The sequence below is a fragment of the Drosophila sulfurigaster genome, chromosome X, assembly GCF_023558435.1.
Source record: "Drosophila sulfurigaster albostrigata strain 15112-1811.04 chromosome X, ASM2355843v2, whole genome shotgun sequence".
NCBI classification, from domain to species: Eukaryota; Metazoa; Arthropoda; class Insecta; order Diptera; family Drosophilidae; genus Drosophila; species Drosophila sulfurigaster.
The window spans coordinates 14,887,184-14,915,157 of record NC_084885.1 but is presented as its reverse complement, the minus strand read 5'-3'; the positions used below and the strand labels follow the sequence as shown (position 1 = coordinate 14,915,157).

The 27,974-nt window shown below is 40.3% G+C and overlaps 1 protein-coding gene across 1 annotated transcript in view; it reads left to right on the top strand.

Annotated features, from left to right (window-relative positions):
* Positions 1-27,974, top strand: part of LOC133849596 (acetylcholine receptor subunit alpha-like) — a 119,344-nt gene that overhangs the window by 40,643 nt on the left and 50,727 nt on the right. Inside the window, exon 4 of the mRNA XM_062285784.1 lies at positions 10,749-11,698. Coding sequence (XP_062141768.1) covers positions 11,644-11,698 — 55 coding nt within the window. The 5' untranslated portion in view covers positions 10,749-11,643. The remainder of the gene's footprint in view (positions 1-10,748; positions 11,699-27,974) is intronic.

The following is a 27,974-nucleotide window of genomic DNA, read 5'->3' as shown; positions in this document are numbered from 1 at the left end:
GTCAACTTTTTTTCTAGTCGTTGGCCACGTCGTCCTTGTCATACTAGAAGCTGCCTCGCCTCCTCCGTCTCCCATCTCCCGCCTTTGCCTTCGTCGACGTCTGCGTCTTTGTATTCGTCGACAGCTTTAAAGTTCGTTTTTCTTTCAGCTTTTGCACTGTTTGCTTGACAACCTATATAGTAGTAGGCATGGCCAGCACAGTGTGCACAGTGGTGCAATAATGATTACAAATTAATACGAAATTAGGAGCGCCAAGCATGACAATCGATACAGATTTTTGTTTTAAGTGGAAACTTAAGTTTTGAGCACAACTTTTCGATCGTTCGTCCAATTTCGTTAAGTGAGCCATAGCTCTTAACCCACTGTGACTGTGTGTGTGCTTGGCTTGCGCTGGCTGGCGTACCTCAACCACAATTGACAGGCAATGTCAGCGGGAAGCTGCTTTTAAGTCCTGATGTGCCTCGTCTGCCGAAGGAGTAAATTCTGAAACGATTCTCCAAAAATGAAAAATAAAAAGTGCACAAGTCCTGTCAGCCTTACAGTCAGTCTCAGTCTCAGCCTCAGTCTCTCAGTCTGTAAGTGTGTGTGTGTGTGTGTGTGTTTGTGCTAATTTTGTTAACGGGGCTAATAGTTGAGGGCAAGGCGATGTCGGGGCCGTTGGGCATGTCACATGACAGGGCGTTTGTCTAACGGGCTAAATGAGATTTTCATGCCACGTCAGACAAGGACGCCAGCACGCCAGGAGGCCAGGACTCACGAAAATGTTTGCTCAAATTTTAAGTGATGAAAGGTTGAAAGGTTCAACACACACACACACACACACATACACATACACAGAGAATGAGAAAGGGAAAGGGAAAGGGAAAGGCGAGAAGGGATCGGACAAAGGCGAAAGCTTAGAAGCCATAAAGATGAAGATGAACGCGTTGAGAAATTAATAAGAGGATAAAAAAATGCGACAGCTGATGATGACGAAGATAACGAAGATGATAATCATCATCATTTGGTCACGGCAAATAGTGCACAAAATTGATGGCGAAATATGCAAATGAGCACGCAATAAAAGTTACTTAAAATCAAATTAAATTAAATTGAAAATGCTAAATTTGAAGGAAAATACGACAAGTTGATTTTTGCTGTGTTTGTTGTGTTTCGTTCGCAGTGTGATTATTATTTGCTGAATCAGACTTGGGCTACAGCCAGCAGCCAACTCTCATCGCAATTTGACATAAAAAGCATAATTGATTACAAGCACACACCCACACACACGCACAGGCCACGCCCATCTGGCTGTTCCCCAGACTGCTTATGAAACGTCATTCAATTATGGCTTACTTAATTCGCCAAATTTGCTTTCATTTCAACGAGGTGAAAAGAATTGCATTTGTGGCGCCATCTAACGGCCAGCGGCGTGTGGGAGTTGTGAACGAACGAAAAAAGCGCGATTTAAGAATCACATTCATGCATAACAATTGTGACTCGCAATTGAGGCCCTCAATTATTTGCGACACAGTTAACTGCGGGCGCTAAATAGCTATATTCAAAATACACGCCTTTTAACTCTTTCGGGTTGTTTTTGGGCTTAGCTTAACTAAGTCAACTGGCGCCAAACATCAAACATCGCCCATGGCCGGAAGTTGCGCGCCAACAGGAAGTGACCCCCATTGCATGTGTGAGTGTAAGTGTGTGTGTGTGTGTGTGCTCAGCAAAATGTTTTAATTATGTTGAAAATGTGCAGAGCAATTTTTGTTTTTCAAGGTATGTAGTTTGTTTTGCCAACTGGCGTGGGGCAAGAGGCGTGGCCAGGCGAGGCACTAGAGAGAGGGGGCGAGACATGAGGGAGAGGGGCAAGTTAATGTAAAACAAAAGGTTTTTTTTTTCTGTTTAGCTTCCGGTGCGGAGAGAGAGAGCAACAGACCATCGCATCGAATGGACGCGTGCCATTGTGACTATGACTATGAGCGACTGTGTGTGTGTGTGTGTGTGTGTGGGCGTTAACTACATGTGTGCGTGTGAGTGTGCGAGTGGTGGAGGCGTGGCCATTGTGCTGGGCAGTCGCAGCGCATGTTGTACAAGTTTTATAACCCGGCACGAGATGACAATGCAAGCGGCAATTATTTAACTTGATTTATTTACGTTTGCAGTCAACATGCAGAGTGCGAAGGGAGATGGTGACGAGCGATTCGGGTAGAGTTGAAGTTTCGAGGCGTGGTTTTTAAGGGGGGGGGGGGGGGAGTTGTAAAATTCAAGTGCCTGGGCAATGGCATAATGAAGCGAGCCGCAATTTAATTAGAGCAACATCCACTTCACCTGGCAGCAACAGCAGCAGCAGCAGCAGCAGCCGTTGCTCAAATGACAAAGCAAACGGCGTCGACGGCGACGGCGACAGCGCTTCTCGAGTGCAGCAGCTGCTGCTGTTGGTGCTGCAACATTGCCAACATTATGACAAGCATTGGTCAAGTGCCTCATTTTGTTTATGAAGCAAACAAAATGACGGACCAGGACAGCCAAGTGTCCACTTTTAGGGGCTCTGTCAATATGAGAAAAGAGTGCTGGGGCCAAAGAGGGGGCAACGAGGGGGCGAACAGGATGCGGCAGAGATGATGAAGAGCGGCGTCCTAACAACGTTAACAAGTTACGCGCGGACGAGCGTTGTCCAGGCGGAAACGACCAAAACTACAAGTTAAGCTGACGTAACTGCAGCCCGTAGAGAGGAGGAAGACGAGGAGGTGACGGTGAGAGAGGGAGAGGGAGTGGGGAGGGGCAGGTAGCAAGTGAAATGAAAACTGCTCATCATTGAGAGTTATGAAATAAAGCGAGCGCATTAAACGAAATATTTGTAAATAACAACAGCAAAGCGAGATGAGAAACTAAAGCGGGCTGGCGAAGGAGATGAAAACTAGAGAGAGACAGATATAATGAGAGAGAGGAAGAGAGAGAGAGACAGAGAGGAAGATAGAGAAAGAGACAGAAAGCAAGGAGAGGCAGAAAGGAAGCCAACTGGAGACAAGAGGAAGTTTAGTAGTGATTATTGAAATGCAGGAAATGAGGGACAGGGAATCGGATAGGGAAATCAGGAAGCAAGGTTGTCATGGAGTCAGGTATTCATAATCATAATAGATCCGATTCAAGTGGCAAGAAGTGGAGCAGGCAGTTAAATAACTAAGCCAAAGCCAACAGCGACTTAGTGGGCAAATTGAAGAGCAGCCAAAACAGCAGAGAAGGACTGCAATAAATTGCAGAATATTAAACAAAATTAAAGAGGGAAACTTATGCGTAATAAATACAAGAAAAACCTGCAGAAAATTATACAAATAATTAGAAAAAATAACTAAATTAAATACATATAAAACTAGATACTTTAAAGTCAAAGAGCAAAATCGATGAAAATTTGATTACATAAATAAACCAAATATACCGCATTATTATACCGCAAATATACTAAAATATACTGAAGCGAAAGGGCAAAATCGATGAAGATTAAATAACAAGATGTCACATTAAATACAGAAATATACAGAATATATCAAATTAATACACCGCAAAAAATACTAAAATATACCAAAGATTTATTTGGTATATTGATGTAGTAATAGATTCAAAATTTACCAGATTATCAGCCAAAGTAAACTAGGACTCGCGTTTTCCCATACAAAAGTGTTTCTTAAATAATCTTCTACAATTTTTATCTATGGTTATTATTGTTTGTACCAAAAAACTAAGTAGATAGTTCAAACTCAAAAAGTAAAAACAAAGAAAGTTATAGAAAATTAAACCAAAATCAAGAAAATTAGACAAAATTAAAGAGGGGGAAAATGCTACATTAAATATAATATATGTAAAAAGTAGAAAGAAAATGCAAAGAAAAAGGCCTTAGAAAATTGCTGAAAATTAAACGAAAAAAATAGGAAAGATTATCGAAATCATATAAAATCAATGCGAAAATTATACAAAAATTAAAGTGGGGAAAGATGCAAATTCAAATCTATGTAAATCAAGATGCCGAAAATCAGTAACGATCGAGCAGAGAAAGGCTGAAATCATCAATGCAATGAGGCGACTAAAATAGACTCCAGAGAGGTAGAACGAGAATCGCATTTCAGGCAGCGCTTTGAAGTCTAGAGTCTGTGGTCTGGGGTCGGAAAGGAAGGAAGTGCACAGCAGCCCATAAAATGCAGCACGAAGCGAGGCGAGAAGCTTAAAGGCAGCAAAGTTATGCGAAGGATGCGCTCAGGAAAGTCTCTCAGGCCATCAATTTCAATATGCGTTGAATTTGCCTGCTGCCTTATCTGCGTGTGATATATACAACTAAACTGCATGTGTGTGCTAGTGTGTGTGCAGTGTGTGTGTGTGCAGTGTGACCGTACGCAGTATTTTTCGAGGTCAAAAAAAAAAAAACTTTCAGCTTCACTTGGCTGGCGCTCTCAGAGCTTCAAGCTTGAGAGTTACATTTCAGTCTCAGTTTTCAGTTTTCAGTTTCGGTTTCAGTTTCGGTTTCTTTTCATTTTTTGCTTTTGGCAGTTCTATGCCAGTGCACATGATATATGGCTGTATTATGGCGACGACCTAACGGCTTAGCATCATCATATAAACACACAGACATTACTGCGATGATGCTCCGACTAGAAACACAAACTGAAGCTGAGGCTGACACACCGTGCGTATGAGCAATAAATTTTTAAGCAAAAGTAGGCAAAAAAAAAAGAAAAAATGAAAAGAAGAACTGGAAGCAAAAATAAACACAAGACAGCGCACACAAATCACAGCAGCAGCAGCTGTGACAGAAATCAACTGCCAAGGCGATGGCAAAGTCAGACAGGCTGAGACTATAACTGAGACAGAAACTGAGACTGAGACTGCGACTGGAAATGGAAATGGAGACGAAGTCACTGATGGAGATGAAAATGGAGATGGAGTAATGGGGTCGTGTGTGTCACCTGCATGTTTGTATGCTAGCTCTTGCTGTCGCCTTGCCAGACATAGACGAAAATTGTGTGTGCAAGTGTGTGTGTGGATGCAGGCCACAAAAATGCAGAAGACGACTGTGTTCTCTGCTCTGCTCTGCTGTACTGTGCTCTGCTGACAAGGACAACGTGGCACGCAAGGGGCATACGCACAAATGACACAGCCAAAGACGGAGACGAAGACGAAGACAGGAGACAGGAGGTGAAGGTGAGGCCGAGGACATGGACGAGGACGCACACGATTGCAAAAGTCGAAGGAAGGCGAGGACACGGACACAGACACGGACACAGACACGGACACGGACTCAAAGGCAGGCCCTGCAATCGAGCAGGCAGGCTGCAAAATAAGTAGACAATGGGCCAAAATGCCAACCAAAAACGAAACCAAAACGAGCGTAAAGCAGAGCAGAGCAGCGCAGTGCAAAAAATGAAGAAAAAGCGAAAGGATAACGCTGCAAAAAAATGCGACAGCAAGCGAAAAAAAAAAGTAGGCAACACATTAAAAACGCGGCAAGTGGCAAGCGGCAGGCAGCAAAGCGGCAAGGACAGCGCGCTCTGTGTGTGTGTGTGGGTGAGGAGGATGTGGGCGTGGGCGTGGGCGTGGCCATGGCTTTGGCACCAACAAACCTGCAGCACAGCACGCAGTCAGGCGAAATAATAGCGCTGCGAGACAGACAGAGAGAGAATGACAGAGAGACCGAGAGCAAGTGAGAGGGAAAAATATCGAACTAGTCGCAATTCATAAATAAGCGCGGCAATTGATCAGGCGTCCTCCCTCTTCCACTCTCTCTCTCTCTCTCTCTCTCTCTATCTTTCTCTGTCTCTCTTTAGTCCGCCAAAAAGCTAATAATGTTGCTCAATTTGAAATGTTGATGTCGATGATTATGTTGATGACACAGCAACAACAGCAACGACAGCCACTTGAGGTCTCAGCTTGGGACTCTCGGCAAACTAGAAATGCAGAGCACATTGTTAACCCCACTTCATTGGGAATGCTAATCGCACTCATTACACGAAATATGCATGTAATAATAGCAAAATCAGCAACAGCAGCAGCAGCAGCAGCAACAACTAAGTCAACAGCAGCTGCCGAGCATGCGAATGAGATACTCTGAGATGCTCCTCTGACTGAGAACGAAAAGTTGCCTCGCAGCACACATAACTCATATACACTTCTCTCTCTCTCTCTCTTTCGCTCTCTGTCTCTATCTTTCTCTGGCCAAACTAAACTATGAACTGAACTGAACTGAAATAAACTAAACTAAACCAAACCAAACCGAACCAAACTGAACTTAACTCAACTGTGCTGTGCCAACAAGCGTCTGCCATTTAGCAAACAAAGAGCGTAAGAAGAACTCTGTTGGAAATACACTTTCCTCGTGCATTTTTAATAAATTAATATTTTACATATTCTCAAAATGTAATTATCTTAAATGAGTTTAGCTAGCACTCCAATTAAACTTTTCTGAAAATACAAAATATATATTCTGCTGCGAATTAAAGCGAGTTCACAGAATTCTATTCAACTTTTCTTTTATTTAATGAGCTTTTCGTTTTTCATTTGCAAAAGTTCACAGACATTTCTGTAAATAACTCAATTCTCTTCATACTTTAATTGCTCTATTAATGTGAATTGTCATACTATATATATTTTGTGCTAATGGGGTCAAAAAATTTTCAAAAATATCTGAATAAGATATTTGTTCAATTTAAGTATTAAATAAATAAGTTAATTGAAAGAATGTCAATGGTTGACATAAATAATAACAAAATTCCAAGAATTTTTATTCTGCACAAGTATTTTTGTTGCTTTAATGTAGATTAAACAAGAAATTCATATATTGTGCAAATAAGCGTAGCAAATTGAAATGGAAAAAAAACCATTAAATTTCTATTAATCCGCGGCAAATTTTGATATAATACTCTACCAAAGTCCAAAGTCCAAGCCTTGCTCGAAATACGTATTTTAAAGTACATATTGTTTTATTTAATTCGAAAAAGAAACAATGTATTTAGCAGGTCAGTTGGTATAAGGAGTTTTATTAACAGGCTACGATTTGGTTTGATAGTTTCAATTTAACTGTTGCTGTTGGACATTTTTTTTTTCTTCCTTTTTTATGAATCCTCATTTTGTTAGATACACAATTTGTGCAAGTTTGCAGAAAGCACATCAAATTTAACAGCATTTTGGAAGTGTGCTTTCAGCGTTTATGAAGCGGTAAAACCGTTCACTTTACGACGCTAACCAACACTATTAAGTGTGCATAAGTAATGTGAAAACCTTACACACACACACACACACATACATATGTACATTAACATAACGATGTTAGTTAACAGCAACGTAGACTGTTAACGCGTTATTTTGAAATTGGGTAGAGTTAAGTAGCTGTTAAAGTTTAATTAGGCATTAACAGACTGCTGTTAGTTAACAGTAATATACACTGTTAATGCTTTGTATTGAAATTGGGTAAAATTAAAGAGCTGTTAAAGTTGTTTCAATGGACAGTTGAAGAACATGCGGCAAGTTGTTTGCCAAAGCTGATATGCCCGACAGCGTGCCACAGCTGGCAACAATAACAATAACAACAACAACAACAAGAAACAGCGAGGCAAGCCGAGAGAAGGCGCGGCGCATACATTGTTGCTGTTGGGGTCGTGCCTCTTTGACTGACATGCCGCGAGCGCCGCCTAATGAGCGCTCATAATGAGCGGCGACGTCAAACGAGGGGGCAACAGAGGCTGAGGGTGCTGGGCTAAAGGTTAAGGGTTGGGGAATTGAGACACATAGAGCGGCAGATTGAGAGCGAGAGCGAGAGCGAGAGGCCAAGAAGGCTGGGGAACTGTCATGACTGGTGAATGACTGGCAGTGGCAATGGCTAGAGGCAAAATGTGTGGCAGAGAGGAAGGCGAGGAAGAACACAAGGCACAAGTGAAGGCAAGGCAAAGCTTTCATTGTTGCTCTGCTAACGGAAGTTGTCAGCCGCCGTTGACGAAAAATCGAATTTTCCTCTTGTCTATGTATTTTGTTTTTTTTTCTATTTTTTATTGTACTCTGCACATCTTGCAATGCATTTAATATGAAAAGACAACAGGCGAGGACAGGGCTAGAGACAGAGACAGCACAGAATATAGGAACTGGGACTGGGACTGGGACAGGACAAGCGAAGCCTTGCGCTGTCAGCCGAACCGAGAGCCAAGCCAGGACAAGTCAGGCAGTCAGCCAGCCAGCCAGCCAGCAGGCTGCTTGGCTGCTTGCCTGGCAAGGACAATGCCCAAGCGAGCGTCTTAAACGCTGTCAACGTTGGCTTTTTGCTTCAAGTGCCAGGCAAGCACGTTGAGCATGAGCATGAGCATGAGCATGAGCATGAGCATGAGCCTCAGGCTCAGCGCATTGAGGATGAACACGAGCACATGAATGTGAATGTGTGACTGGGAATGGGAATAAAACTGGATAGAAGACAGAAGGTATGGCTAAAGGTGCCCCTGGCACCATACACTCTCGCTTTTTTCTCGTTTTTTTTTTTGTTGTTTCCTCTCTGCACTTGTTCTGGGCGTTTTTGGGTAGCGCCAAGTGTGCGGCTGTTTAAATTGACACTTGGCATCTTTTGTTGCATCAAAAACGTGTCGTCGTTCTCAAGCTTTGCTCTCCTTCCGCACCTGCACCTTGGCCCGCAGGCAGTCGACGGTCGACAGCCGACAGTCGACAGAAGCAGTAGTCCACTGTTGGGTGTCTTTTAAATATTTGACAGCTCGAGGAGCAGAGCTGCCGAGGAGGTAAGGTCGCGATTTTCCAGCCAGAGCACACACATGACATTTTACCAAATTACTTCCGAAATGCTTTTCACGCCCTCGACGCTCATTTGGCCAACCGACTGACTAACTAACTGGGCTGCCGCACCAACCCAATCCCAGTCGCACATTCCAATCTAGTTCTGTGCTGTGTGTGTTTCGGTGTTGCAGCTTTAACTCGTAATTAAATTGTTATATATTGCTCGTAAAAGCTGCAACAAGCGTTTTTTAAGCTGCACATAAGCTACAGCGCTTAAGTTCTTAACTGAAGTTTTGTAATTCGCAAGCGGTTAAAGCATCTAGCAAGACTTACGACTACAAACTTGTTTCACCTTTTGTCTCTCTCTCTCTCTCGCTCTCTCTCTCTCTCTGTCTGCTTTCGCTCTTGCAGCCTGCGCTTTGTGCTTAATTCCCAATTAGCTGTTCGATGCGCCCAGCTAGGCATTCACATTCACATTCATTTGCCCAGCCTGGCATTCAATTAACATTTGAATAGTACTCTCTCTCGTATTCACCTGACCCCCGGGTCGCTAGTGATTATTGTTGCTGCTGCTGCTGTTGCTGTTGCTCCTATGGCCATTCAACTCGCTTCGCCTAGGATATTCAAGGACAACTCTGGGGCCAGGCACAAAAACACAAAAAATTCGTAATTGAATTAAGCGGAACACAGTGCACGCCGCCAGTATGCGACCCACTCCAAGCCGAGTGCAAAAAAAAAACAAAGGAAGAAAAAAAGCAAGAAAACTTTGCATAAACCTCAAAGCGCCTTTGAGCCACGTAAACAAATTGAAATTCAGAAAATGTTTATGCGCCTCGAACAATTTTTCATTTTAATATCTTTATTATTATTTTATTATTATTTTTTTTTGTGTTTTGTTCCGCCCTTCCCCCTACCACCCTCCCTCCCCCATCACTTTCTGCGGACAGGCAGCTTTATGTCGCTTTCTCACTTTTTCCCTTACAATTCAATTTGGTCGGAAAGATGCCCAAAACGCAAATGATAATTAAAATGAATTTGCATAAGAAAATAAGAAGAACTAGACGAAAACAAAAACCAAGGCAAGTGATGCCCAAAAGCAGCTCAACTCAGCTCAACTTAGCTCAGCTCAGCTCGGCTCACTTGCGATTTAAGCAAACTTTTCCCGCCCCAAAAGCACAGTACGAAAAAAAAATAATAATAATAACAAGCAAGCGGATAATGCGTTGGAGCATAGCCGACCCAATCAATGCTCTGTAAAGTTCACAAACTAATAGAGAGATGAGTAGATATCAAAGTTAGATAAGCATAGCAAGCAGACTCAATACTCTGTAGCTTAATCAAATTTAAGAGCACTTAAAACTAAGCAACCAACTTGAATAAGTAAAACTCACAGCTGTAAAATAGCGCAGATAATTTCAGGTATTAAAGCAGACTCGGAATGAAGAGTATTTAGCTGTTGAGTAGAGGAAGTGTTCTCCAAAGTAGAGCAGAGTATTAATCAGTCCAGTCTTTGCAACTTTCACTCCACAGCCGACCTTTTGTGGCCGAAATCTTGTTAATTCTTGCGAAATTTTCTTATTGTGCTTATTGTTTAATTTCGGACAACAATCAGCGAAATATTTTGTAATATGAAACAAGTAAGAAAGCTACAGTCGAGTATGCTCGACTGTGAGATACTAGCAACCCATTGAGAGTAAAAGCAAAACAGTGCGATATTCATTTTAAAATACTGAAAACATAAGGATATATTTTAGTGTGTTATTAGTAGCACTACATTCAAAATATACCGAATTAAAATACCACAAAAATATTAAAAGTATGTGTATCGTCTCCGATGAATATATAGTATATACTTTATGGGGTTGGAGGCATCCTCCTTCTGTTCTGCCTGTTACATACATTTTCTGCATGCACAAAGCTATAATACCCTTCTACCCTATGGGTAACGGGTATAACCAGCGAATGCGAAGACTAATTAAATGTGGCAAATGTCTTTTATATACTTCTTGCAGGCGACAACACAGGGAAGCGCAGAAGTGAAACAAGAAGAAGTATAGAGAAGCATTAGAGAGCAGCACGCAAAAAAGGGAAATGCAGGAGCTGAAAAACGAGAAGCAACAACAACAACACCAGCATCAGGATCAGCAGCAACTGCAACAGCAACAGCAGGCGAAGAGCAGCCACCAGCGAAATAGCGAAGAAACATTTAAAGAATTTTAATCGAATACTGCCAAGAAACAAATATTTGTATTTATACAATTATAATATACACGAATAACAAAAAGGATATATTAATACCAACTATAGCAAGTTATAGATTATATATAGAAAATATACTACAACTAGAACAACTCGCAACAAAAACGAAAACGAAAGCAAAATCATAATATGCAACAGGAACAACAACAAGAAGAACAACAAGAGAAATTTCATTTAATTAAATCGACAACAAGAATGAAAAGTTTGCGAATCGAATGAATCGAGTCGAATCGAATCGAATCGAGTGTTACTTGCAACTAACGAAGGAAACATTTCTAAACGAAAAGAAATAAAATGTAAATAAATGCTGCCAAATCCCAAAATCCAACAACAACTGAAATGCATATAACGCACAACAACAACTATAACAAAACTGCAACTAATTTTAATAGTTATAACAACAACGAGAAGAACAGCAACAGGAACAGCAACAGCAACAACAACAATCTTCTTGCAACCACGCACAGCAGCAACGCCTGCGCCAAAGGCAACTGCAACAACAGCAACAGCAACAGCAACCGTAACAACAATTGGAACTGTCACAACATTGATAATTAACATTTAGCAGTCACTGTACAACTGTAACAGCTACAACAACGTCGCTGCCACGCCCACAACGCTAGAGACAAGCGCGCAGAGGGAAATGAGATGAAGTGGTTTCAAGTGACCATAGATATGATTCTTGTGCTTTCATTTATATCAAGTAAGTACACTCCCCCTCCTTATACACATATCTTTCTCTCTCTCTCTGTCTATATATATATATATATATGTATAAAGTGTATATCCGTGCTGCTCTCTCATACCATATTTATTAGCCCACACTCTTGGGCCAATGTCCTCGACCCAATCTAATGCAAAGACCCATCCCTTCAAGTGCTTACTCAAACAAAGCCACGCAAAGGACTTGAAACACAAAACAATCGCCTGACATTGCTCGACATTCTTAGACGCCCTCCTTCCACCGCCCCCTCCCCCTGCCCCCTGCCTCTTCTCGCTCCCTCTCAAAGCTCATCTTGGCTGTCCATTCAGCCCACTCAAGTGCTTCGAGTTAGCAGCTCCAGATGCTAGAGCAGAAGGACAGACAGTCAGTCAGTCAGTCGGTTAGTCAGCATGTCGGTTAGTCAAGTCAGTCAGGAGTGGGCAGCTGAGATGCAGGACGTGGGCTTACCACGTTTTTATTGCACCAGCTTAATTTGGGAGCTCAGCCATTCTGGCAGCAACCAACAACACAGAAGAGAAGTCAACAAGCAACTACAAAATGCCCTTTCTTTCCTCTATTTAAAAAGACTCTGATTTTTCAAACAATTAAATGTTTAAATTGTATGAATTTCCCATTCATTAGAATGCATTTACTTAAGCAAAATAGTTCAATTAATGAATTCATAAATTAGAACTACAAAAATCCTAAAACTATTATTATTTTTTTATTAAAGCAGACTACATATTATTGACATTTTATTCTAAAATTACTTCTACAGACTTCAGACTTTAATTAGTGTTCTGCTAAAGACAGCTTAAAGAAAGTCTCTTTTAAAGAATCAAATGCTAAAATTGTATGAATTTCTTATTAACTAGAATGCATTTACTTAATCAAAATAGTTGAATTAATTAATGCATTAATTATTATTTTCTTATTTCAGATTTATTTTTATTTCTACTTTGCTCAAAAATTAGTTCTGGAGATTTTAATAAGTGTTTTGCTAAAGACAGCCTAAAGAAAGTCTCCTCAATTTTTTGAAAGAATAAATATGAAATTCTTAATAATTTCTAATTTATGAGAACGCTATTCAATGCATTAAATTAAATAAATTAGATAAAGAAGTTCGCTTCCAAATTACTTCAATACACGTGAATTTAAGTTGATTTGAAATTGTTTAAAGTATAATTGTAATAATTACTAATTTAAAGAGAGCACAGATAATTTAATAATTCAATGAAAAAATAGGAAACTTTTATTATATTATATTTTATCAAAATACAATTCATTAAATGAAATTGATAATTAAGGTCACTTTCAAATTACCTAATAGTGCTTAAACTTTAAATTGTACTAAGGCAAGCTAGAAAAAGGCTCTTAAATTTTCAAAGAATAAATAGGGAACTATTATTATTTTCTATTTTCATCAAAATGCAAACAATTTCATAAAATATGCAAATAGTTTCGCTTCTGCATGCTTTAATTTTAGGTTTTTTAAACACAGCTAGAAAAATACTCAAAGAGTGAGGAATAAATACGAACATATTATAGTATTTCAACTTGAAATTGCCTCTTAAATTTTCATTGAATAATCCATTATTATTGAATCTAAAATAATTTAGTTAACTAAATTAATTCATTGAAATTTACTGTGACACTTTAACATGAAGTAATTATGTATTTAATGCAGTCAAACCCTTTTGCTTTTTATATGCCTTAACTACACGTCGTATACGCAATATAAATTGCCCTTTTACTATGCATCTAATTTCTATGCAAACCCTCTTCGATTATGTTGAATTAAGCCAGTTAAGTGAGTTAATTACCAGCGATAACTTATCATATTGCTATTGCTGCTGCCATTAAACAATCATGAATAACAATTGATGGCAAATTGCATGTAAACGTTGGCATTAAAACATAAAACATATTGATTTGCAATCAAAGCACATGGCAAGGCAAGGCAAGACAAGGCCAATCAACATGAGATAGTTTAATGCGATTTAAACTCTTTATTAAGTTCGATTTCTCATTTGGAAGGGCTAATCATTCATTTATTTCTGTGCCCCGCCATCGCATTTGTATTCGCAAACGCATTCGTCCCTTAGTCTTGGGTGCTCTCTAAATGCTTGGCACGTTTGGGTCCCGCAATTTCATATGGCCCTCTAAAAAAAAGGAAAGAAAATAAAGAAAGGAAAGGGAGCCACCGACAGGGTATTAGCAGATTGGGAGACATGTTGTCTGGACGCATTCGAAATGGAAAGTGCAAATGAAATCGAGTTGGGACAGTGGACGTGAACACTAACAGCTAACGGCAAACGGCAAACAGCTGACAACACTCGAAGGACAAAGGACGACGAAGGCTGCTCGACTGCTGAAAGAGGGAGAAAGAGATAGTTACGAATCGCATTCGCACTCGAAGTCTTGGACTTCAGTCGCATTCGCATTCGCAGTCGCAGTCGCAGTTTTCGGTTTCAGTTTCAGTTTCAGTTTTAGCGGCATCCGCAAAATGAGGCCGCAGCTGTGTGGCAAGCAAACGTTTTGTCTGCTGCACAGACGCAAAACTAGCACAAGGCAGCCGCACAGCCACGCCCACACACACACACACACACACTTGCTGAGCGTGGCCTCAGCTGACCCAATGCTTGCCATCCACCCACCTCTCCAAAGCTCAGTCGGTTGGACGCCAACGCCTTTTCTGTGCGTGTCGTCGATTTGATTTTCATTTTTTATGCGCGTCGCGTCACCAAGGCCGACATCGCAGTTGACATCACAGTCGCAGTCGCTGTCGCAGTCGCTGCTGACGTCGCAGTCAACAACACTGCGTTTAATGGCGCGGCAACATTTGCGGTTGCCTCACGCAAACTCAAACTCAATCTGAAACCGAAACTGGACTGCAATTAGAGGCAATCCTTGCCTTGAGCCACACAACTGAGACTCGGACAGCGCAATTTCTTGTTGTTGTTCTCAGCTCGTAAAAAGAAAGAAATGCAAAAGTGTACATAAATCTTGAGTCTTCAATGTTGCCGAAATATTTTGTGTTGTGGTTGTTGTTGTTGTTGTTAGCATTCACACGCGTATTTACCGCACGCTCGTTTGGTTCTTTTTTCTTTTTCTTATTTTTTTCTTGGGTGCGCCTTAAACAAGCATCGAATTTCTTTCGATTTAAAAAGCCATAAATTCTCGTAGCATGAAAAGCTCGAGTCGAGTCGAGCTCTGGCCCTATCTTCAGTTGAGTTGCCTTCGGGCAGGCAATAAGAATCACAGCAGAGCAGAGCAAAGCAAACCGAAGCGAAGCGACAACAAATGGCAGGGCGAAGGCAGCGCCCAAAAGCAGGCAACACAATTTTTCATGTCATCATTTTGGCTGCCCAGCAGACAACGCAGTAAACATAAATAAATAGCACTCAAGCACGCCACACTCACACACACACTCACATACACATAGAGCACACACACTTAGCGTATAGAAGAGCGCATCAATAGCTGCTGCAAATGGCTGCTAATGCAGCAGCAGCAGCAGCAACAACTGCAGCAATTTTTACAGCGTCGCCGTCAGTTGCCACGCTCCAGTTTCCGCTTTGTGGCCATTAAACGAACCACACACACACACACACACACACAAACATAGAGTGCTGTGAGTGTGTGTGTTTTCTTTGGGGTCTGAGTGCAAGTAACGCCCCACAGCAACCAGCAACCAGCAACCAGCAACTAGCAACTAGCAGCCAGCAGACAGACGACAACTCGTGAGCACTTTTCCCACTCGAACATACAGCTGAGGGAAACAGCTTAGAAACTGCCTTTAGCTTTGGCACCTAACAGACAGCAGACTAAAGTCAACTGACACGCCACAATTTTGCTGCTCACGTTTAGTTTTCAAATATTGCATATTATTTTATATGCTTTTCCCTTTAAATTTGCATATTTCTATTTGATATTTGCTGTATCTATTTCCTATTTAGTTTTATGCTAAACGTTCTCTTATCACTTTTGCAAAGTTTGTATTTTTTTTTTTTTTTTTTGATTGTGTGTGTTTTATGCTTATTTTATTGCATTTGTCCGTAGAGTGTGACAACTTCGGACTGCATTTTATTGTAAACTTATCTCGTAACTTGGCTGTCCAACTGTTTTATCTACTGCTCAGGCGGATGGTTGAATGGATTATGGCTTTGGACTACGACGAGGACGCGGACGAGAACGAACGAGAAGAGTGCAATGAAATTGCACACTCAGCTCTCGCCCCTCTTCACTCTTCATTTTTCCCTCTCTTTGCCATTTCGCCCACTCAAGTCAGTGTGTAATGCAATCGCCACGCCCCTGCGGCTGCACTTACGTGGCGCTAATATAGAAAAGTGAAGTGCTACGACAACGACAACGACGACGACGCCACTTGGCAAAAAAATGGGGCGTGCCTCAGTTGCAGTTGCAGTTGCCTGCTGCTGCAAAACGCTGCTGTACGCCCACTTTTTGGAGCTGTGGCAGTGCGACAAATTCATTGCAGTCGCATTCTGCAATGTCTGCAACGTCGTCTTCATGGTCGTCGTCGTCGTCGTCTGCTTCAAGTGCAGCATCAGAATTTGGGACGACGTCGACGTCGCAATTTTTGGCATGATTCATGACCGCAGCAGCAGCAGCAGCAGCAGCAAAAGCAGCGTCGTCTACGCGCAACTTAACAAACACAAACAGGCAAAAAAAAAGAGTGTGTGTGTGCAATGAGGAAAGAGAGATAAACTGTCACAGAGAAAGAGAAAGAAAGAGAGATGAATAGGCAGCAACGCACTTGCAACTTAGCTTTGTGACCAGCAGTAGGCACCATTCATGCCCCATTGGGCAACAATCGAAGCACTTGCAGCAAGAAATGCGAGATGAGCTCGAGCCGAAGCTTAAATACACTCAAATGTGGGTCAGCAATATAATAAGGAAATTACTTTCTATTAGAATAGGTGAAGAGATGTTTACAAAACAGGGAATATATGACACTTAATTAGAATATGTGAAGAAATTTTTTTGCAGTGTCAATGTTGAAAGAGAAGAAAATAAAAAGAGTGTAGAGAGATAAATTTAGGAATAAAATATGCCCGACACGCTAGCCATTGGCAATAAAGGCAACATATTTTGGTATAATTCTTGAAATATACCAAACTAATGTACCGAAAAATGCTAAAAATATTCCAATGACTATAATTGGTATATTAATATACTCTTATATTTATAATGTATCAAATAGCGCGACTAAAAAACAAATCAAAATAATAAATATTTACATATTTGGTATATTAATATACTGATACATTTAAAATATACCTCAGAATATTAAAAAAATGTATTGGGCAAAATATAAAATATTGCGGTATATTTCTTAAAATATACTAAGTTAAGTTACAGAAAAAAATACAAGAAAATCTTTTAAATGTTATATTTGGTATATTTATATACTTCAATACATCTAAAATATACCATAGAATATATAATAGTGGGCATAAAAATATATAGTATATTTGATATATTGATTTTATGTACAAAATAGCATGTATATAAATACATATAATAATGTAAAAAATATATGTTTGGTATAGCGATATACTCGCACATTTAAAATATACCACATGAGATCAAAACAGCGGGCAAATAATTGCAATAAACCTCATAAATTCATATGTCAAAGTTCATTTGCTTACATTATAAATTATGCAATTACCTTTTCATATTTGGCTGTTTAACGCGAACACGCGTCGTATGATTGATATATGTGTGTAAAATCATTTATCACTTGTGAGCTATCAATTACGAAGTGCCCACCGTAAGTGCAGTATTTATATTTAGTCCCAGCACGGCACACATGTCGTATGATTGTTGTTTGTATAGTATCAGAGTAGAGTGCATGTCACAAGCCTTAATCGCCACGCCATTTATCGATATTAGTCAAAGAGCTAATCGAAGTTGCAAATGGCAAACGCATCCGTGCAGCATCTTGTTGCACACAGACACACTCACACACACACACACACACATACAACCGGAACAAAAGAGAACAGAAGAGCAGCATCTTTAATACCATTGGCAGCAGCAATTTATTGAAATTTCCTGAGTGAATTGTGCATCATAAATTCAGCATTGTCAGGCACTTTTGGATCGCCTCCGTCTCCGACGACAGGCTGCCATTGTTATTGAAAATTGTTGAAAATATATACACACACACACACACAGAGACAGTGACAGAGATAGAGACAGACAGAGAGCGGGGTCGAGAGGTTGTGTGTGTGTGTGTGGTAAATTATTGCAGGCGATGCGAGTTTATAAAGCGAAAGTGAAAATAGTCGACAACAGCAATGCGAAAACTTTTCATGCTACAACAAAAGAGATGCGAGAAAGAGAGAGAGATAGCAGAGAGAGAGAGAGAGAGAGAGAGAGAGAGAGCAGAGAGCGCAGCGCAAGGAAGCAACAGCAGCAGTTTCAATCGAAAAGCCCTTTTCAACAATTTCCCTCACACACACACACACACACACACACACACACAGAGTCACTCACAGCATTTGCACATGCTCCGAAAATTGCCGGCCTACTTTTGTCATTGAAATGCGATCAACGACGTTGTCGTTGTTGAGTTTTCACGGCCAAATTTGAATTGATGGTCGATGTGCAGGCATGCGTATGTATGTGTGTGTCGCTCTCTCTCTCTCTGTGTGTGTGTGTGTGAGTTGAAGTGTGCACAAGTGTGTGCAGTTGCATAAACTTTTGGCTTCAACATTTGGCTGACTTAGTTTGTTAGCAAGCAAGCGCAAAAGCCATTGAAAACTTTTAGCGCCTAAGTACACTTGCAACTCTTGTCCTTGCCCCTGCCCCGGCTTCCCTTCCCCTTCCCCTTCCCCTTCCCCTTCCCCTTCCCCTTCCTCTATATATATCTAGATATCTATCTCGCTCACGCTCTTTAATAAACTTTTCAAATGCATGATTGATGATGTGGCTCAAAACCCCGTTGCTGTCGCTGTCGTCGTCGCCACCTTTGCAAGCTCAAACCACTGAACTGCCACGCCCCCCTTCGCACAGGACACAGGCTGTTGAAAAGTTGTGCGTCCCTTCTCCCTCCCTCCTCACTGCTTTTGTAAACGAGTCGCGTCCTCTGCAGCCAGAGAGAGAGTTGCCAACACGCGCTAATTGTTGTTTGAAAATGCGCCAATGTAATTACACAAATGAAAATGCATCGAGCAGCGAGTTCCAACTGAGTGTAGAGAGAGGAGAAGAGAAGAGAAGAGAAAAGGCGAGGGAGGGGCAGAGAAAAGGGCAGCTGACAACGCCATTCGATTTGTATGTTGTTTACTGTAGTTTTGCGGCCTCCTGGCGCTGCCAGATTGCATTGTATACGAATTTCTGTTGTTGCTGCTGTTGTTGTTGCAGTTGTTGTTTGCTCAAAATGAAATGCGAGCACTGAATGCACGAATGCTCTTTGATCGAAATGAATAGACTCGAAACTCGAAGCTGCCAATCACTTGCTGCAAATCATTAGACAACCGAAACTAGTTTATTATATATAACATATATAACACACACACACACACACACACACGCACACTCTTCTCTCTTATGCTCGCTCGTTTAGTTTTAGTGAAAAGCATTTTCGAATTTCCATTCACATATCCTCGAGTCAATTAGGCCAATAATCATTGCTGACAATGGCTACAATGCTTTGCCAATTAGAACGATATTTATTTTCCATGTACTGCACACAAGCATATTGTGTTCAGTTCTTGTTCCACTCACGAGTAACAAATGATAAACGCATGTGCACAGAATGTCTTTTGTGTGTTACTCAATTTCATTAAATTAGCCTTTGAATTTCTTCATTTTTGTTTTTTTGCAAATTATTTGCAATATTATTAAGAGTTGTTGCTTTTGAAGTAAAATTGAATAAGAAAATTACAAATATTTGTCAAAATTGTTGCTGTCAATTAAGCAACTAGAGATGCTTGAATAAATTTATGCAAAAAAAAAAAACAAAATAAATTAACAAAAAAAAAACTGCAATCAGGTCAAACATTGCGAAAATACGAAAATTATAGCAAAAGCTTTATTTGGTATATTGATATATTTCAAAATTTCTAGCAAATTATTTGCATTATTATTGAGAATTGTTTGATTTTGCATACAATACTAATATTGAAGTGCAATTTTATAGACAAATTAATAATATTTTTTAGAGTTGTTATTGCCAATTGTGAACTAAAAGTGCTTTGGCAAAAAACAGAAAAATTCTTCTGAACAATTGTTCATTCGATTTAATTGCCAGTTGAAAACAAAAGAAACTATTATTAAATTACTTTCTTACAATATGAAATGTAATATTTAATATGCAGTTGAGAAAGTCGCTTAATTGAGCATAAATGGCAGCAACCAGTCGTATACTTAATATGTCTGACAAATCACATTGTCCAGCTGAGCGACTCTTTTATCAGATCTATATGTATATGAGTGTGGGCGATGCTATCATAATCTGTGTAGCAAAATTACATTAGTTTTGTTATTCGGCCAAAGCAAATTACATTTTGGAGTTGCATTTGCAATGAATTCGTGTAATTTTTGGCATTTGGCTTTTGGCTTTAACGCTGCAGTTGCAGTTGCAGCTGCAGCTGCAGTTGAACAATAGTTGTTGCACAGTTGTTGTTGCTGCATTGTTGCATGTTTGCCCAGCCACAATGCAACAATCAGCAGCTTTAAATGGGGCGTGGCATGCACAGCGCCTACAATTGTGTCCAGTTGCCATTTCTGGCCATGCAATTACGTTACCAAGTGCGGGGGGAAGGAGATGCAGATCATTTAGGACACTGCTCGACGTGGCCAATGCGTTTTGATAAATGAACTTGTGTCGGTTGTCAGTTGTTGTTGTTGCTGTTGCTGCCACAGCCACTGCCACTGCCAAATGAGCCCCGCGGGTTGCGTGACAGCAGCCACACCCCCCAAAAAAAAAAAAAAAAAAACAAATGCCGCCACTTGAAAATTGTAAGACCTCGGGGCGCAAAAGAAATGCAGGAAGTATGACAAACCGCAAAGGAAGACGAATCATGACAAAAAAAAAAAAAACAGCAGAGAAAGAAAACTGCAACTACAACTAGAAGTAGGAGGACAGCGGACTGAGGACCAAGAACGGAGAACGGAGGACAGAGGACGGAGGAAGTGGGAGGCGTTGTGACTTTGGCGGAAATGACAAAAACGAGTTGCGACCGCGAAGGCGACAACGGCAGCTGCACTGCCACAGCCACAGCTACAGCCACAGTTGCCACACAGTCATTGCCTGTGCTTTGCTGCAACTGGCAACAAAGCTCTTGGCTGCAGTTGAAAATTTGCATTTATCTTCAAGTCGGGTTTCCTTTTTGCGCCGCAACACTGCTTATTTATTTACTTGCCACACACACACACACACACTTACATTTTGTCGCACACACTAAGTCATGAGGTTGTTGCAAGAGCACACAATGTGAGCTGAAAAATTTGTTGCCTACTTTTAGGCTGATTTTATGCCATTTTCCTTTAAGCACTGTGTGTGGCAAGTGTCGCCATTTACAAGTGGCACAACGAGTTGTCATACCTTGCCACCTACGCTCCTCCACTTTGCCACTTGCCATGCATTTTTCATGCTGCATTTGGACAAAACACAACAGCACAGCACAGCACAGCAGAGAGAATGCGCTCTCGCCTGATGTTTGTCATATGGCTGGCGGGCTGTCTGTCTGTCTCTCTGTCTGTCTCTCTGTCTGTCTGGTTGACTGTCTCCTGGCTGCAGCTCCTGGGGCGTGTTGCATGCATCTGCATGTCGCCTTTTGCCGTTTTAACCTTTTGCATAATTTGATGACAGGACTCCCCATTGGCACAGGTAGCAGCAGCCAACAGCTAGCAGCCAGCTAAATTATGACTAAAGCACCAAAGTTTTCCCAAACACTTTCCACAGCCTCTTAATGGTTTCCACTTCCAAACAGCAACATCAAGAGCAGCAACAGCAGCAGTAACTGTTTCTTGCCGCACTGTCATTGACCGTTGCCACGCTACCAAAAAACAAAAAAAGAAAAGCATTTTCTATAATTTAATTTAATTTAATCTCAACTCAAGTTGCAGCCGCCCAAAATCAGCGTCAGGCACATACATAAAGTATATATCTAGCTACTGCCGCTGTTGCTGCCGTTGCTGTTGCTGCCGTTGCTGTTGCTGATGGCGATGCTAAAGCTGCTGCTGCTGCTGCACTCGCCGCTCCTTAGGGCCTCATGCATATTCAAAGAGCATTTCATGAACTCATAAGCACCGCCTGCACTCTCACACCACAGCTGCAAACACACACAACAAGTTTGCTTATGCGCCTAAACAAAGCTCGACTCGACAGCTACCCTCTAAAATTTGCGAAATTCAAAATGACATCAATTTCTATTACCATCTTTTTTGTTGTACATATCAACAATAATTTTTGATGTCATTAAGTTATGTCTTTCTGTAAAATAAGTTAAATTGGAATATTATATTAAGCCCTTTTATAGCGAAATTCTATTATTGAAAGTTGATATATTTTTTATTTTGTATTATACCTAAATATGATTATTGATAAAGCTACTTTTCAAACTCATTCAAGTACCGAAATTCAATCAGCAAAAGTTTTGCAATTTTAGTGATTTGCTTTTACTCATTGCTTTACGATCATTTGTATGTTTCATATCGACAATCTGTCAACTTATTCTTATTACACTGTGCTGCCAATAATTGCTTAAGTTATCGACATCAGTGTAGAACGAGTTCCTAGGCTATCAAAATTAAATGACTGCTAAAATCTCGTTATCGACTTGACTATCAATATATTTGATTTACAATTGTTTCTACCCTAAAAGATAATAATGCTCACATACTACACGATTGTTTGGCATACCCGGTGTGCTCATTTGTTGTGTGCAGGGTATAATAAGTACCCAGCTAAGTGGACCACACGAAGGTGTTGGATACTGGCTGTTGGCTGTTGGTTGTTTGGCTCTTTCGGGCCTTGGGCTGAGATGAGGATGAGTGTTGGGTGTTGGGTGTTGGTTGCTGCTCGTTGGTTGCTGGCTGTTGGCAGTTGGTCGTTGGCCAACCTGACTCAATGAGCCCCTGGCTGTTGACTGTTGCCTGTTGGCTCTTTGGCTCTTGGGGGCTCTGGCTGCTTCTTGACTGTTGTTTCCCTCTTCTCGACTGCATCAACTAGGACATTAGTGTGATAATATTGATAAGAACATAAATGATGGCAAGCATGCTCTGTTGTTGTCTATTGATAACAATTATGTTGATCGATTTGCACACACAATTATGCATAAGGAAAACATAACATAAAGATAGTATTATGTTGTGTGTGGCAAACACACACACACACACACGCACACGCACACACGCTTGAATGACTGCACATAAAATGCAAAGTGCGAAGGTGAGGCAAGGTAACAACCAGTTGGCAGTTACCCGCCATGAATTGTTGCATGTTGCAAGTTGCAGCTGTTGCCGCTGAGCTGAGTGATACTCATCATGCTCGTGCTCAGATACTTTACGCCTGATATGCTGCAACTCATTTTGCATTGCATTTTTATGTGTGCGAGTGTGTGTGTGTGTGTGTGTGTGTGTGTGCGACAAGTATGCGCTTGCATGCCACAAATTGCTGGCAAAGGTGCAGCAGCAAGGGAAACGCAGCTCAGTATTTGTATTTGTTTATCAAAGCGCGAACTTTTCTCTGAGTTGCTGTACAAATTTGTTAGCAGCTGCACTTGAGCACTGTGCGTATGTGTGCGTTTAAGTGTGCGTGTGCGTACATATGAGTGTGTGTGTGTGTGTGTGTATTTACTACTTCATATCTTTTGCAATGCATTTACAACTTGCTTGTTTGTCCATGTCAGCAAAATTTGCACACAGACCCATCGCAACTTTGTTATACTTGCTCAATGACTATCCCACTTGCTCTTCATCATCTATCTCTCTCTCTCTCTCTCTCTCTCTCTCTCTCTCTTTATACCCGCTACCCATAGGGTAGAAGGGTATTATAACTTTGTGCCGACAGTAAAAGTATGTAACAGGTAGAAGGAGGCATCTCCGACCCTATAAAGTATATATATTCTTGATCAGCGTCAACAGCCGAGACGATCTAGCCATGTCCGTCTGTCCGTCCGTTCGTATGAAACACTGGATCTCAGAGACTATAAGAGAGATCTGGCATATTGTGCCGTCTATGGTATATTTTGAATGCGGTACTATATCGATATACCACATATACCATTTGGTATATTTTTTAGTATTTTTGCAGTGTATTTGGTACATTTTGAGAATAATACCGCAAAATATATTGCTTTTATTCAAAATGGGTAGCGGATATCTCACGGTCGAGTACACTCGACTGTAGCTTTCTTACTTGTTTTCACTGTCTCTGCCTTTGCTGCGCTTTGCATGCATATATTTATTGTAATGCAGTCAGTGAGAAACAGAGAAGAAAATCACATGAATTGTGCTGAGCTCAACAGAAGCACAAATTCAAATACAACAATTAAGTAAGCTGCAAAACGAGCTTGCTCGACTCTGCGTTACGCTGCCATGAGCAAATACGCTAAACTGAAATTCATGTTAAACATTTGTTTTTCTACTCGTTCAACAACATTAAGAGCTTAGTTGTGCACTTTAAAGAGTTGTCTATAGAAAACAATATATTTTCTGGTATTTATTTTGAGCACTTTATTTGAAACAACTGAGTTGATGTCACAAAATAGAAGTGCAGGCCAACATCACTTATTCTACTTAAATGGAAACTAAAGTAAAGCAAAACAAAGAAATAATGTAGGAAAAATGAATTTACAAAAAAACTGCATACTGTTAAGTGAAATAACAACAAAACACAAGACTTAAATATTATGACAACCGAAAAGATTTTGGCATAAAAAGTATCCACTTAATAGGGGGAAGTTCACTTAATAAATACATCCATTGAATGAATATTAAATATATAAATAAATGTATGATGTTTATTATTTGTATTCTTGCACGTTTAAATATAGTGGTAGTCTCTAGAGATAGAGAGATAGTGGGCGCCATCGATATTTGACGATAGTCAATTTTAATGCATCGATAGTATCGATATTGTCATCGATAGTCAACAATAATATCGCCCGGCATACAAATTTTTAACGTATTGCAGCTTGTCTTGTATTATTTGCTTGTTTTGCATTCTTTGTCGCAGACCTTTAAAAAAAACCCTTTCGGACATGTGAAACTTTACTCTTTTTTGTAGTACTCTACCTATCTGGTACATAATCCTTTTCAGAGTCTGTGCTTGTGCAATAGCAGTCCTTCTAGTCTATTCTTGACGCTTTCTCCACCTTTACTAGTCTCTAAACATTTGATTGAATGTTTTTTGAATGTGAAATTTCTCTTTGATGCTAATAGTTTGTTTATTGATGTTGAACTACTTATTATTAAACTTTTTCTGCCTAAAATATTAATTTTATAATTATATGAATAGTAAACGCTAAGTAAACGTTTTGTCAAACCTAGAAACGAACAAACGAATCCAATCAACAATTGCCTAAACGATATTGATCGAGTCTATCAACATTTAGCAAATGTACAAACAATTTATAGCATTGAACTTTGGCTCTCTCTTTTGCTCTGCGTCTTTGTCCTGCTGTCTGCTTATCTTTTTCTGCAGCGTTCTAATGGACTCTCCCAGTAAGTACAAGTACTCGAGTACAACTAATTGATGGACTCACCTGCTAATGGGGAGCAGTTCCTTGACCTGCATATCCCTCTGTCAATACTCGACTCGGCTGTCAGCGAGTTGCCAACTGCCAACTGCCAATTGCCATTTGGCAGCGGCAGCTATTAGCCAAGTAAGTAGTAAGCGTTTAATGAGCCATTCGATTTGCTTGCGCTTTAATCGTCGATAACGAGCGATAACTTTTCATTTGGTGGCAAACCGCAGAGGCGACCCTCGCAACGTCCCGCAGCAGCACAAATGGCTCATTTGTCTTCCAAGGAGTCGCGTGTGTTGCGTGCGTTTGTGTGTGTTTCGTGTGGCGTTTAAAAGCCGCAAAGTGCGCAAAGGCGCGCGGCATGTTGAATGTCTAATGCCAAGGCAAACAAATCAATTTGCCATAATCGAGTCGAGTAACATTGACAATCGACTGCACGCATAAATGAAATGCTGTGTCCCTTGTTGCCACACACACTTGCACACACACTTGCACACCCACACACACACACACAGACACAGTTTCGCTGCCTTTGGGTGCTATGCGTCTCTTTTGCCTGCTGCCAGTTGAGTGACAACTCGGCAGCTCGGTCAGAAGTTGCCTCTGTGCACACTCACTGCAATTACAAGCACTCTCTCTCACACACACACACACTGATTGACACACCCACTCACACTCACACACACTTACTCACACATATGTGTAGCGCTATCTTTGGCACAGCGAATTGGCCGCTTCCCGTGCTGGCGACGACGACACGAATTCGCAATTAAGTGATTTTATGGTCGCGTATTTCAATTTATTGCCAATCGAGCGTGCCGGCATGTCTCCCCCCCCCTTTCCCCTTTGCCTTCGCCCCGCTCTTCCCCTCACATCTCTCTGCTCGCTCTTGACATTGACATGTGCGTTGGCGCTTGCAGTGCATGGCGCTGTTTTTTAACATTAAGCGATATTAGATTTATGGCGCACATTTCGCACGCTTCTCCATCTCTCTTCCTCTCTGTCTCTGTCTCTGTCTTTCAATGGCTGCATTTCCGTTGCCCCCTTTCCGCGCCCTTTAACCATTCCCTCTGTCCCTCTGGATAGTCAACGCGTGTGTGCGTTATCTTGTCAGACAACGCGGCAGCTTGATTACGTTGTCATTGCCAGCAAACTAAACCCTTGGCCACAAACGTCCCCATCAACGCCACAAAATGTCACGTTTGCCCCCAGACACACACACACACACACACACACACACACACACACACACACACACACACACACACACACACACACACACACACACACACACACGCACACATTCTCGAACATTACACAATCTGCAGCTCACAGCTCAGCGGCTGTCTTCAGTCTTCCTGCTGTCAATTAAGCTTGTCCAATGTTAATGCCACGCCCACTTCAAAAAAAAACTTTCACTGCGCTACAAAAGACATTGTTTGCTTTATTAATCGCTTTTGCCTCAACATTGTTGCCACCAAAAACAAAATCGACAAAAACGAGCAAGAAATAAAACCCACTTCCCACTTCCCACTGCCATTAAAAAAGAGCTTGCTTCAAAAGCCATAAATACTACAAAAGAATTGGTTAATGCTTCAAATTGCTAAATTGTAAGGCGACAATATTAAGAAATTCTCTTCGATATGTTTCGCGCAATTTCTTAACTATTAAATAACCTAAAAATAAATCAAGAAAATAGTTTAATAGTTTAGTTGCTCCTTTCAATAGTTTCAATTATTATTGATATTTGCTCATAAACAACAAAGAGAAAATACTTAACTAGTCAAATAGCATTTTTAAATAGGCAAACTATACATTAAATATGTAAATTAAAATTAAATTATTATTCAATGCTTTAATATTTTTTTTTTTATATTTATTTTTCTTTTTTATTAGCCTTTTATATTTTTTCTACTTGCAGTTTTTTTATTTTCTTATTTTATTTGTTTGTCTTTATATTTACTAAAAAATTTATTATAGGTGTTTATTCATTTTTGTATTTTATTTTATTTTAACTTACTCTCTCTTATTTTTTAATTTTTTTTTTGTTTTCATTTTATTATATTTTTATTTTTTTTTTTCTCTATGTTTCAATATATTTAATCATTTTGTGTTTTACTTATTTTTCTCTTATTTTTATTAATTATTTTCCTTTATTGTATGTTTCAATATTTATTTATTTACTTTACTATATTTTATTTTAGTTTACTTTCTTTGATTTTTTCAATTTAATTTTATTATAATCTTACTCTGTTCCATTTGTTGACAAATTGAAAACATTTTTTCGCTTGCTGTAATATTGCATTTTTTCATTTAGAATATTGCACACAATTTGGTTGTAAGACAAGTTAAAGTAAAGCTGACAAAAATATAAAGTCGATGGTGTCAAAGCTGCTTCCTAGTGCTTCCTGCACATATGTTCTCGTTTGTCACAAAGCGATTATACCCTTGCACCCCGCGCTGCTTATCGGGTATAACTGTGCTGTTGGCTGTCATCTTTAGCATAATGCAAATCGATAGTCGAGAGAGAGAGAGAGAATGAATGAATTGTG